This window comes from Microtus ochrogaster, linkage group LG2, assembly GCF_000317375.1.
Source record: "Microtus ochrogaster isolate Prairie Vole_2 linkage group LG2, MicOch1.0, whole genome shotgun sequence".
NCBI classification, from domain to species: domain Eukaryota; kingdom Metazoa; phylum Chordata; class Mammalia; order Rodentia; family Cricetidae; genus Microtus; species Microtus ochrogaster.
The window spans coordinates 25,835,641-25,849,354 of record NC_022028.1 but is presented as its reverse complement, the minus strand read 5'-3'; the positions used below and the strand labels follow the sequence as shown (position 1 = coordinate 25,849,354).

The 13,714-nt window shown below is 41.9% G+C and overlaps 1 protein-coding gene across 1 annotated transcript in view; it reads right to left on the bottom strand.

Moving 5' to 3' along the window:
- The window catches only part of Tmem182 (transmembrane protein 182), a 39,464-nt gene extending 27,398 nt beyond the window's left edge, over positions 1–12,066 (bottom strand). The window contains exons 1-3 of the mRNA XM_005359996.2: positions 11,775–12,066; positions 11,472–11,571; positions 9,928–10,026 (exon numbers count right to left, since the gene is read on the bottom strand). Of these exons, the coding sequence (XP_005360053.1) occupies positions 9,928–10,026; positions 11,472–11,571; positions 11,775–11,906 (331 nt within the window). The 5' untranslated portion in view covers positions 11,907–12,066. The remainder of the gene's footprint in view (positions 1–9,927; positions 10,027–11,471; positions 11,572–11,774) is intronic.
- Positions 12,067–13,714: the final 1,648 nt, after the last annotated feature.

The following is a 13,714-nucleotide window of genomic DNA, read 5'->3' as shown; positions in this document are numbered from 1 at the left end:
CAGAAATAATTACAAGAAAACTGTATTCTTTTAAACACTGCTTGGCCCATTTCTATCTAGCCTCTTTTAGGCTAACTCTCGCACCTGGACTAGCCGATTTCTAATAAGGTATGTAGCACCCCAAGGTGTGCTTACCCGGAAGATTCTAGCCTACGTCCATCCTGGGTTGGAGCTTCATCGCGAGTGCCTCAGAGAGCAGAGCCATCATGTCTACCCAGGAGAGGGGAGCATGGTGTCTCTGCTCCAGAGAGCAGAGCTGTCGACTCTGAGCTCACTTTCTCTTCCTCCCAGCATTCTGTTCTGTTTACTCCTACCACCTATGTTTTAACCTATGAGGCCAAGCAGTTTCTTTATTACTTAACCAATGACCTTCCTCCATCATTTCCCCTTTTTCTGTTTAAACGAAAAGGAAAGGCTTTAACTTTAACATAGCAAAATTACATATAACAAAACAGTTATTAAGCAAGAATTACAGTTACAATAATTATATCTACCTTATCTTTTATCATAACAATGGAAAACTATAACTATAACTAACTATTCTTCAAGTTTATCAAAGACTCCAGAAAAATATAATATTACCTAAGTAAACAAGAAATCCAAAACTCTAGAAATGACAGAGACATCTCACTGCCTGGACAGTCACCCAAAGTTCCTCTGTACCGTTGGGGCATCTATCTTCAGCCTTCAGGCCCATAGTATCCAGCAGACATTTCCATGAAGCAGGAAAATTCAAAGTCAGTTCAGTCACTATCTGCTGTGTCCTGAAGAATGTCTCGCAGACTCCTTCATGAATCAGGAACCCCAAAAGAACATCTCACTTTTAGGCAAGTTCAGCAGTCCTCTCTCTGCGGGTTCTCTGTGTCCAGTTTATGCATCAGTCCAGGCAAGAGCAGTTTCTTGTCCAAATGGCTATCAAACTCCATAAGGAGCCTCTTCAATGCCCATCTTCCTCTTGAAGTAGATGGGTGCTGCCAGGAGCAAACGTGTCTCATTGTCATAAAAAGCCCTAAGTCATTAAAACATTTAAAATGCCATATTCTGCAGTCATTGAAAGATATGAAGAATGCCTATCTAACTGAAATATATCTCGATATATATAGAAAATCTAAGTAACAGGACGACAAGCTTTACTATTATCGATGATTATCCATTAACAACCTATATTTCTTAATTATACAGTACATTTTTAAATAAACTACACAATCACAATACCTTAATCAAGATCAAGAAATACATATACATATAACAAAATTGACCTTAAAATCCATACCAATGCAAATTATTCATACCTATATCATTTCCCCCTTTAAATGTAAAAGAACATTTATAAACAATATTTTGGGAACATGGGCGCAGTTTTTTCTCTCCAAACTGCTTCCTGCTGAATGGGAGTGCTGTTAATCAGATCATTTAGGGTGTAATGAAGCCAGTGTAAGGTTATATACTATATCACTCCCTTTAATAATACTGAACTGATAAAACATAGTGATATAGCGCATTAGCATTAGGGAAAGCTAAGGGCTGGGATGGCGAAAGATAGAAGAGTGAAGGAGTTCAGGGTGAGGAAACTCATAAAGATTCCCTGATCCTGCCTGGGGCCTGTGGGTGGTGATCACACCATGCACATCCACTTGTGTAATACATATTGATAGGGACACACCAAGTCTACCTATCTATGTCAGTTTCCTGGACTGGACTTGCACTATTCCAGCAGAAGACGCTGATGAAGAAGGAAGTCAAGTTGAAAGAAAGAGGCAGCCTCTGTGTTATCCTCATGATCACCTGTGGGAGAGTAGACTCTGTAAAATGTGCACCGATATGCTTATCATAGAAAAAGACACAATGCTTAGAATTTGATCTAAAATAGTACTATGCCCGTTTGAGTAAGAGAGGCCTCCATAGGCTCATGTTGGAATACTTGGGCCGCAGTTGGTGGAACTGTTTGGGAAGGATTAAGCGGTGTGGCCTTTGGAAGGAGGTGTGCCACTAGGGGTGGGCTTTGAGGTTTTCAAAAGACTCAGGGTCGGTCTGAGTTAAGTCTCTCTGCCTCCAATCTGCATACAAGACATTAATTAGCTTTTAGTTGTTCCTGCTGCTACATTTTTGCTCTGTCGTCATGGACTCTAACCCTGTGAAACCATAAGCCCCAAGTTAAACACTTGCTTTTATAAGTAGCCTTGCTCATGGTATTTTTTATCACAGCAATAGAAAAGTAACTAGGACAAGTACAGTGAATTCTTCCTAGAGAGAGAACAAACACAATGAGTATTGAGCCTGGGCAATAGCAGCATATATACTATTTCTTTGTAAATATCTGAAGATATCCTATAATAAAATAGTGGCATACACCTGCAATCCCAACACTGCACAGATGGAAGGAGGGAGATGAGGAGTTCAAGGTCATTCTCAGCTTCATAGGGAGTTTGAGGCCCACCTGAGCTACATGAAACTCTAAAAATAACATAATTAAATTCTAAAATATAACCAAGACCCATCATCATAGACTGATATTTTAAGTTACATAGCTTTTCAGACACACATAGGTTTTTGATGTTGTTCATGATGATGTTTTATTTGGCTTCATTTTCTTCTTATGAGATGTTCATTTAACAGAAGTATTTAATGTTTGTTAAATAATCAACATAGGACTCTACAAGAATTGGGCATATGTTCACATCTTAATATTCTGTCCCTAGTGTTGTAAAATATAGAAAACTTCCTAACTAGAGCCCTGACTTCAGCTACATCTTTCAACTGTTTATAGAACTGCAAAGTCCTTGTAAGTCAGATCTATGCTTCCACTCCTTCTTCTGAAGCAAGCATCCTCTCTATGCCCACTCTCCCACTCCACCCAGCATTGGTCTCTCTATGATGCCCCCACTCACTCCCATCCAGCTGGCTCTATCTTGTTCTCTGTGCATCAGGCACACTGTTCCCTGGGTCCTGTTTCTCTTTTCTGAAATTCAGTTTTCTGGCTACAGGCCATTCATGGGCTTTCTTCCCATCTTCGCACAGAGATAACTTTCTCAGAAACTTTCTCCTGACTACACCTCCCCACACTAGAATGATAAATATTTCTTTTGTTCTTGTTGCTTTGCTCCAAAACCACCAGAACCTACACAAAAATGTCTGGCACATAATAACATGTGCTCAACAAACATTTGTTGAATAAATTTCAACCAATATTACCAGATAAAGAAGGCCAAATTTTAGCCAGGATACAAAGCATGCTGTTAAAAGATGAAGCTACTAGCAGAATGGTGATCGTGATGACAAGAAAAATTTACTCTATCTGAAAACTCTACCAAATGCCTGATGTGGACACACACATGTGAGACACAGGACAGGAAAAATTCCACTAGGGAGAAGCCACGATGAGTGCCTCTGGCCTGGTGGTGTCCTATTCCGGGAATTCCGAACAGGGGCAGCGTCACAGGAAGAACTGACATTTATCGAATAATGATATGGCCAACTGTTTTGCTAAGTACTTAAGCTAGCATCTCTATTCACTTTACTCACAGCTGCATGAAGTGGTTTCTATTTTTGCGGCCGTTTGACAAACCAGTTTGTAAAAGAAGCTGCTGTAGCTCTTAGTTCAAGCATGGGGCCAGAGACTGGGCATTGGTTAGAAGCTGGCCACATGCCAGCTCCTATGTGACACTCTCTCTGTACAGCCTGTATCTAGTCCCCAAAGGAGGCAATTAGGCCATGAGACATTTCAGCTGCCCAACAGAACCTATTCCAGCCGAGCCCTCCCTTTCCTATTGCTTAGAAACTGTCCACCCCAACCCCCTCCACAACCGTTTACGTCCATCACAGCTCTGTTCTGGATAATTCTACTTTGGTTTTTAGTTTCTAATTTAGCTTTGCCTTATAGATACATGTATGAGGGCAAAAATTTCACGCTTATCCTGAAGTATTCAGAATAGTGCAAGGTATACTATCGACACTTAGTAATTTAAAAAAAAAATGTTCCAGTTAATACTTTGATACTGGCTTCAAAGAAAAGGCTTCAAACTGGGAGCCAAAGCAATGATATTTAAAGACAAGAGGCCTAGGCAAGCTCCCTGTTCCCCGTGGGGCTGCATATTGTGATGAAGGAAGACAAAAGGGGAGTAGCCATTACCATGTGGTGGTGGGCTGGGGACTGCGTGCAACCAGGCAGCATGCAGATAGGATGCGCAAAGGATTCAACCTTGGATCAAAATATTTGGGAAAGAAGCAATAATTTTAAGGAAATATGAATAAGAACAAAATTATAAATGTCCAGTGTAGACACAAAACAGTCTAGTCATTCTTTCCAGAAAACACAGCATAGCGACTACTGATAAAGCTGTCATATCCATCAGAACTATAAGTCACTAGGAAATCATTTAAAGAATATGGAATGATGTACTCATTTCTTTGGGGAAAAAAGACATGATTTTATATAAAGGACATGAGTAGCCATGAATGTTGATGTTCATGGGATTGATCCTGGAACCAATGTTCCTACTTTATTGAGGAACAAGTATGATTCCAAAAAGCTCATGTCTTGGGCTGGAAGTATTGGGAACGGATGCATAAGAGTCCCCAGTGATCTTGTCAGGGGACATTCTGTGTGTGTGTGCCAACCCGATCTCCATTGCCCAGGATACTTGTCAATATCTAGGGACAATCTGTAATAGTCACAAGTGAGGGGGTCCCTACTGGAATCTAGTAGGTGGAAGTCAGGCTTCCCATTATAGACCATTGAGCAAGGTGCCGGATAGTCCCCAGAGCAAAGAATCAGCCGGGCCACAATGCAAAGATGCCAAGATTGAAAAACCCAACTGTGCCGCTCATCTTGAGAAGGGGATTCCACTTGTGAGTGCTGCAGCCATTTCTGCAGATACATACAGAGCCTGGAGCCTGTCCTCCCGAAAGAAAGCCACGGTACACTGCTGTGACTCCAGTCTTATCTCCCAAAAGCAACCTCCCCGTCGGAGGAACTCATGAAAATAAACCACAGATAATACAAAATAGCTTCCTCTCAGAGAATAATTTCTAACTACAACTTTGATGCTGGGTCATGGATGTGCAGAACTGATGCTATCTTCAAGGGTGGGTAGTGGAGAAGCTCAGTGTGGCGTTGTGGGGGTGGTACTCACACCAGAACCACTGGGAGCCTATGTTTGGGGCAGGGCGTGGGGCTTACACCGAAAGACCACTGTTAATCAGGTACTGCAGAAACCCTTGAAATATATGATGAATCTGTGGTCATGGCTGTGTGGGGCCAGATGCTTTTATGCATAGTAGAAAATCAAGTTGACATTAACATATTTCCAAACACTATGGTCTTGGCCTTATGGGAGAAACCTGAAGAGATACACTTCCTGTTCTATGCAGCGCAGATCTTTTTCTACTTAGCTAAGTCTGAAGTGTTTAAAACACTTAAGTTTAGGAAATTATCCATAAGTGACGTCTATGAACATGCAGAAAATTAATACATAAACACTCCAGAAAGTGGCCCTACAAGTGGAGGATGGGAGAGACATCCTGATGAGAGAGTTAGATCCCAAGGATTTGCCACCGTGTCTCCTAAATACTTGAAGCATTTACCTTATTCATATCTCGAATTCATTCCTGTGCTAGATCAAAGAGCCAAATGCCAGGATATTTATTTCTAAATAGCATTCTGTTTCGTGCTGTACATGTGTGTGTGTGGTTGCTTTTGTAAAGTCCCTCAGTCATCCTGTTCTTGTGGTGGCTATTCCAAGTCGCAGTGTTAGCTAACTGCAGGGCTCTCAACTTTCCCACTGCACATTCCCTACCAATCCCTGGGAGCCTCTGCATTCCCAGCACTCTGTGGCCCCACCCTTTTATGAGAGGCAAGGCTTCTTAAACTGTCCCTTGGGAGAAGAAAAAGGAAGGGCAAGCACAGAGTGGGACTTGGCTCTCAGGTGGATTAGGAGGTGATAAAATGTACAGGAACTGGAAATGAGTTCCCCAGAGGGGGTGAGAAGGTCAATACCAGAAAAAGAGCCTCAAGTTCAGTCCCAGAATGGGCAACGAGCCAGCATGCACTGTAGAGCAGAGGTCTGGGCATCCAGGGTGGAACCAGCAGGGCAGGCAGGTTGAGGGGAAGAAGGGCCCAGAAACAGCAGTCTTGATGGGCATCTACAGCGGAACCCTTGGTGGAAAGGGGCTGCTATGGTCACTAGAGCAACTGCATTATTAGCTCCTGATCCAGTTCCTTCCCGTGCCTCTTGCCCCCCCACCTTTCATTCTGATTTCTTCATTAAGGATCATGCCCCTTTGCTCGCCCCACTTGCTGGCCCCTCGAACAAGGCACTGCACTGAATGCAAATGTGTCTGCAATTCTGATGTCCCCTCATTTTGTCTTGTTTGTCCTTTTTGCTTCTTGCCCTAAGTACAACTTACACATCCTGCCTGTGATTATTTTCTGAAAGATTGCTCATAATATCAGAACTCTCTCCAGGCCTTTCTCACCACTAACTGCTGTTGCTAATCAATACATTTTAGGAACGGACTCGGTATTTCGAGCTACTTACTTCCAAATGGTTCCACCACCAACTCAAATACATCTTATCTCAAACTGAGGACACCTCTTCCGCTTCTAAACATGCCCCCTTTTCTCTGTCCTCATGTTCTGACCCTATCACAGTTCCTTAATTGAAGCCATTTGGTGTTCAGTACTAGTGGGCAGGCACCTGGCCACACAACCGAACAGCAGAAACAAAGAAAATCTGTTTCCATATTTTGATCCACCACTCAAAGACCTGGAACTATAATCTGAAGAATTACTAAAATGGTGATAAACTTTACAGACATATAACTGTTTTTCATCTACAGGCAGCAGCAAATGCTTACATTTTTGAGAGATCACTCGGTAAAAATGGGCTGGAGAGATGGCTCAGCAGTTGAGAGCACTGACTGTTATTGCAGAGATCCTGTCTTCACTTGATATGCCATGCTTTGTCGACTCTCATGGGAGGCCTTACCTCCCTCTGAAAGGAGACAGAGGACTGGATGGGAAGAAGGGAAATGGGGGGAGGGAACGGGAGGAGAAGAGGGAGGGGAAACTGTGGTTGATATGTAAAATAATAAATAAATAGAAACCACAGGGTATACAGATAGACAGACACACACAGAGAGAGAATAAAAACAGAGGAGAAGGAGGGAAGACAGGAAAGAAGGAAGGGACTAAGGGAGGGAGGGACACAGAGAGATGAAACGGAAGGAGAGGAGGGAGAGATGGGAAGGAAGGAGGGAGGAAAGGGAGCCCGTGTGTAGCCCTGTGGCAGTGTGTGAGCTTAGAATGTATACAGCTCCAGCAACAACGAAAAAGAAGAAAACGAAGTCTGTTATTCAGTTTTAATTTTTTTCACCTGAAAAGAAAGTGGTTTATTACTGAAAGTATTTGATCAATTCATCTATGATTGTACACACCAGGAATATGCTCTACCACCGAGCCAAGCCTCCAACTTCTAAATGTGAGTTTGATATAGAGTAATAATTCTCCACAAAATTATAAGCATTTCCCAGCTATGAAGCATTGATTTCTAGAGACATCAATATGAACAAAAATGAAAATAGAAAATAAAGTAGTCTAGTCTGCTCTGTGCTAGTGTGGAGCTAGAAGAAGCAGAGGGAAGTGATGACACCAAGCATAATAACAAACTCTTAGCTATGGGGAGGGATGCCGGAGACTACGGGGACACCAATGTAGGGAAATAACAATACAATCAGAACTGAATCATCACCAGATGATACAAATAAGTGAACCAGGATGACTGTAAGCATGAAACAGTCAGAAAACCTAAACCTTGGCAGATCTCCAACAGGCTATTAAATGGACTTCAAAATTCACAAGCCTGTTTCAAGCACTGAGAATTAAGCCAACCTCACCAAGCGTGGGCAATTGTTCTGTTACATAAATTTAAGAATGAATGATTCTCAGACTATGTCTTTGAGAGCTAAAAAGTATTTAAAGGAAACACTGAATTAGAGCCAAATGTATACCCAGGTTCAGGTCAGAGGAAAAAGAAGCAAGCACACATTCTTACTGCTGCTCGTTTAATCCTCTTTTTGTTCCTCTGAGATGGGGACTGGCTGTGTCATCCAGACTAGTCTCGAGTTCCTCTGCCTCTCGAGTACAGAGGAGTGCTACCAAACGCAGTCTCATGGCTCATCACCCTAAGCAGCTGTGCTTACCACTGTGGTTCTATCTAACTGCAGCGAAACAGAAGTCAGAGATGTGGGTCTTGGTGTTGGTTCCGCCAACGGCCCGCTGTGCGAGCATGCGCGGCACACACAAGGCAACACTGACCAAGCGTCTTTCCAAAAGCTCAGGTGAGTGGAAACTCATATTAACAATTTTCCAGGCCATGATGTTTCAAATTTTATAAACAATACCTCCTCCAATTTACTGAAAATGACTGTAATACCTGGTAATTCGGAAGCTACATAGAGCTGCCTACAAAATAGCTTTGGGGTCTGGGGAAGACAAGTCTCATCAACTAGGAAACACAAACACAAAAGTCAGGTTGGCTGCTGTCCAGGAAATCTAGGCCATTCTCTTGTTCATCATTACAGAAGAAATGAAACGTATATCTTATTTCTGTTCTAGAACATATCGTTGTTCAACTTAGCCATTCTTACTCAGTGTTCAATAAATTTGCTTAAAGTGGATAGAGTTACATATGGATGCCAAGCAAGAGTTTGGTGATTTTTTTAAAAGTTGGATATAATTTTGTCACTGGATCCAAATTACTGGCACAATAATTACACGTGGTGCTACATAATAATTCTAAGCATAATTGCAGTGGGATTTCCATGACATGCATTTACTCTCCATCTCCAGCCTAATTATTTTGTACATATGACGATACTTTATCCTTCTATTCTCCAGTATCTCCTTAAGGTGCATAAGTTTTGAATAGATGGTGTCTGTAATGCCTCTCTCACTGAAGGATCTTAACCTGTTAATGATAATGATGATACTCATAATAATGCAATGACCCTAAGTTATTTTAAGTTATATTAAGGAGATATATATAGATGTCCTCCATCAGCCCCAACTTCCTCAAGTTGTGAGCTGTAAATACTCAGAAAAGCAATATGCCCCTACCAACCATGCCCATACATCTTATGCTTGTCAGTCAATAAATGATACGGCATAGCAAGTATTTAAATAACAGTTGAATATTTATTGGGTATTATAAAAAATCTAGACATGACCTAAAGTATAAAGACTGAAGTGACCAGGTTATAAGCAAATTATATACCACACTATATGTGAGATTTCAATACCTTAGGAATTAGATTTCTATGGGAGTTTCTGGAACCAATCCACCAAGCATACAGGAAGAGATAGATATGTAATTGGTTCTGCTCTATAGAACTGTGGTTAATATTATTTAATACAAAACATTACACAAATTAGGATCCCTTTTCAGAACAGTTTGAATTTGACACTTCCAAGTACTGATAGTTGGTACCCATCCTTCATTTGATTATCAAAAACAATGTTTTTAATATGATTTCCAGTTAATTCTGTTGATGGTCAAACATTCCCAACAGAATTAAGTCACTTTCTATGAACAAGGTAGTATAATCACATTTCATGTGTAACAATTACAGAAGAAAATTTAAGTAGGATGTATACTACAATACTTATCTAGGAAGCAGCTCTTCCTGGTAAACATCACTGTCTTCCAGTTCAAAACCACATTTTAAATGATTAGCCTGAATCGTGAGTGAACCACAATAGCTCCAATTTTAAATCAAAGCTGTATTCTAATTAAATGTACAAATGGTGTGTTAAAATATTAATGCTTTATATTTAGCAAGTTAATATCAGATGACGCATTATAATCACAGATGTCATATTATTTTTAATTGTTTGTAAAACTTTTGCAGCCAGAGCTCAGGGATACTTACTAATAGCAGAATCGTAGGAGGTAGAGTTGTGCTCACCCCTCATGAAAGGGTACGGAGACAGGTACGCGTGTGTGCAGTTCTTGGATGGCGGCTGATTGGCTAGGGAGAAAGGCACAGAAATGTTGCCCATTACTGAAGGTTCAGAGATGACTCATGCCTAATGGAGCGGGAACCCAGGAACCAGGGACACAGAAGCAAAACAAAACTGCTACCTACCGACAAGCCCAGAGAGCTGCCAGAGACGCACACTCTGCTGGAAAACATGGGGAACTTGGAAGGAAAAGTCAAAAAATAGTCAAAAAAACTAGAATTCAATAGGAGGAACACGAGTTCCCACGAGACTTAGACTACAGGCAAAGTGCTGTATCTGTTTTCACAGATTCTTTCTACCAACACGATGCCTGGCACACAGGAGATATGAAAACATGGTTGTCTCAGAAATGTAGTAAAGTTAGGTTTGACCTTGACGAGTTCAGACGAGCAGATAATCTCCTAGACACCCCCAATGTTAGGGGAAGGATACAAATGAGGGAACGTTAAAATTAAGAATTCAAACAAAATATCCACATTTGAGGAAACCACAAGAATCACTTTTAAAGCCTATGAAAGCGTCAATTGTTCCATGTGTATTTAGATTTCAAAGTCTGAGTCCGTATTCTAACAGGGGTCAAGATGACAGACTATCTAAGAAAGGTACGAAGTCACGGGAGACCTAAACAATCTGGTGACAAGTTGCAGGACACAAAAAGAGCAAGGGGGGTGACAGGAGGATTCGAAAATAAGACAATAATCTCAACCCTCCCTAGGCTTTAGGCTGACTTTAGGCTGACTAGTTCTTTCATTTAATAATAAATGAGATAATAAAGAGGCTGCTAGTTATAGGCAATGAATTGTTTCTCGAAGATAAATACAGCAGAAGAAGCATAGTTCAAGGAAAGCACCATACTCTTCAAGTTCCTGGACTTCAAAGGGGAACTTTACATTTCCCTAGAAGAACACAGACATAAAAGGAAAGCATTTCTTGATATTGCCTACAAACTTGGGTGAAGCCCAACTAAGGCGGCTTTCATCTGCTACCACTGGTAATTAAGTTTCATTATAAAAAAAAAATAGATTAAAAAAACTTTTAAGCTATGAATATAAAATAATACCTCTATTTCTGGGCTTTTGTATTTGAAATTTCAGTTTATAGCCAAATGAGTTTCCAAAACACTGATTTGAAACATACCAATAATAGACACTTGAAAAGAAACTACCATGGACGAAATCTGCTTTTTTTTTTAATTAGAGGCAGTATATTTTAAATATGGGCAGAGAAACAGCAGGTACTCCTGTTTTATTATAAGTATTGAGACTCTTCCTTTTATGAAGGAAGAGACGTTATTGCTAGAGACATTTCTCCTGTAAAGGATTCTGTTCGTGACCCTTTTGGTGACATCGTACTGAGACTGCACATTTAGGAATCCAATCCACTTGAATGGGACAGGTACTATCCCTGCTTTTGTCTCAGATAAAGGGGGTAGAACAAGGCTGGCTGCACTTACTGTACCAGAACTTCCAGATGTTGGAGTTGTTCTCTTCCACGATGCCACTGAACCAACACCTCCAGAAGAATCCTTCGTGGTGAAAAGTGATGTTCTCTATCTGCACAGAAAACAAGTGTCCTGCAGTCAACCCCAAGAGTATAATCAAGTCTGCTATGCCTTAATACCTGAGATCTCCAATAATGATGACCACTAGATTCCTACAGAGCTCCCTATGAAGAAATAGATACCCCACCCCCGACTCCTCTTCAAGACGGTGCCCAAGGCCGCCCTCAATGGAGAAATTTTGAAGAAGAAACGCACATTCTGTTCACCTGAACACCTGCCCACTTCAGTCGCGAGAAGCCAATAATCCGATCCAAAAGCGACCAAAAACAGCAAAACCCCCAAGGCTCCGAAGAGGGCCCCAAAGAAAATGGCAACATTTAGTCTCATTTTCCAATTGACTAGTTTCCTTTCAAATAAAAGAACAAATTGTAAACAGTCAACTTCTCGATAACAACAGCAAAGAAAGAATGCCACTCTTGAGTCGGCAAGACCTCAGGAGCAGGTCCTCGCTGGAGCTTCTCATTTCCACCCTGTCCCTTTGCTCTCCCTGGAGGGGCTCCAACCCAGCAGCTGAGAATGGCTGGCTATTTTAAGATACTGATTGAGAAGCTTTCTTCTCCCGTGGGGATCAAAAAATAGCTGACCTTCCCCTGACTATAAAGAGACTAACCAGGCAGGAGCAGGCTGGGATTATCATCCTCGCTGTTGGGTAATCCATACGAATGGAGAGAACAAGGGACCACAAGGAAGCCATTGGGTTCTGGCCTCGTCCTGAGTGTCTGAACAGGTCCCTCCTCGTCGAAAATGGGCACCACAACCTCGAGAAACGTGAGAGGCCCCTGAAAACGTTGATCACCGCTCCCCGGGGCCACAAAGAGCTCTCAAAAACAATGGGATTTGTAATTAACGTCTTCATTACTTGTGGACATCCAGGGAAGAGGAAACCTAGGCTTGGTTTAGGTTCATAACTCATCCGTTCAAATGCCATCAAAAAATCATTTTTAGGCATGGCAGCAGAACTGAAAGAATAACAATTAATGATAATGAGCACCCTTTCATTATTTCTTTCACCCTTAAACCATAGTCTCTACACCAATCCCAGTCTTGTTTTTTCTAAGCCAGTGACTTGTTCCTTTAAGCATCCTTAGATCATTACTGCTTCAAATATCTGCTTTGATTCTTTTCTACACTTTACACGCATCCAGTTGAAGTGTGACCAAGTAAACGTAAACACAGACACTGCAGTTGCTGCCTGATCTGTCAATATGCTCCCTTAGCCAGGTGGGGTCATGTGACCACAGGGATCCTTGCATGACAGGAAGGAAACTGTCTCTCCTTGCTGAAGGATTATGCATGCTGTCCCAATGGCTGAGAGTTCATACGTACACGTGCCCCCAGTGTGTCCACAGACACTGTCTCCTTGCATTCAGTCACCCACCACCTCCGGCTCTTACAGTCTTCCTACTGGCCTACTGGTTTCTTCCTCAATGATCCCCGAGCTTTGGGAGGAGGGGTTTGTGATACAGATATTCCCTTTAGGGTCGAACACTGCTGTCACTCTCAGCACTGAAACTGGTTGTGGGTCTCTGTGTTAGCGGCCATTTACTGCAAGAAGAAGCTTCCCTGATGCGGTTTGAGAGCTATATGCTCCTCTATTCATATAGAAATAAGAATTGAGAGGGTAGTGCCTTGCATTTTGTAACAGCAGTATGCTCACTCTAGCGCCCATGAGCTCCCTAGCCATGGGTTCTTGGCCAGGTTTGTAACAACAGCTGGCATGGCTTCCTGCTGGCCTATGGGTCCAAGCAGAAAGCAGCTATTGTCACTCCTTACTGTGAACCCTACAAACTACAGCAATTACTAGCCTGGCAAGATATGTCAATGGGTACAGTAGTGGCACAGTTAAGGCATCTTGTGCAATACCTTCCTCCTCTCCATTGTGGTAGAATAGGCACTGGAGTCTAAAACCTGAAGTTACTATTTGATGGAAATCAGTTTGCAGAGAAAGTTTGTCCCCTGGGCTTCATTTACAGAAAGGGGTATGCATGAGAAAGCCATCAGAATACAAGGGGAAGAGGGAAGTGCCCTGGAAAGGTCCTGGAAGGACTGTATGCCTCGTGCTCCAATGTTTCTCTGGGTTCCTGTGTTCACATTCTCTGCTCCCATTCTCTGGCGTGCTTTTTACTTTTTAATAG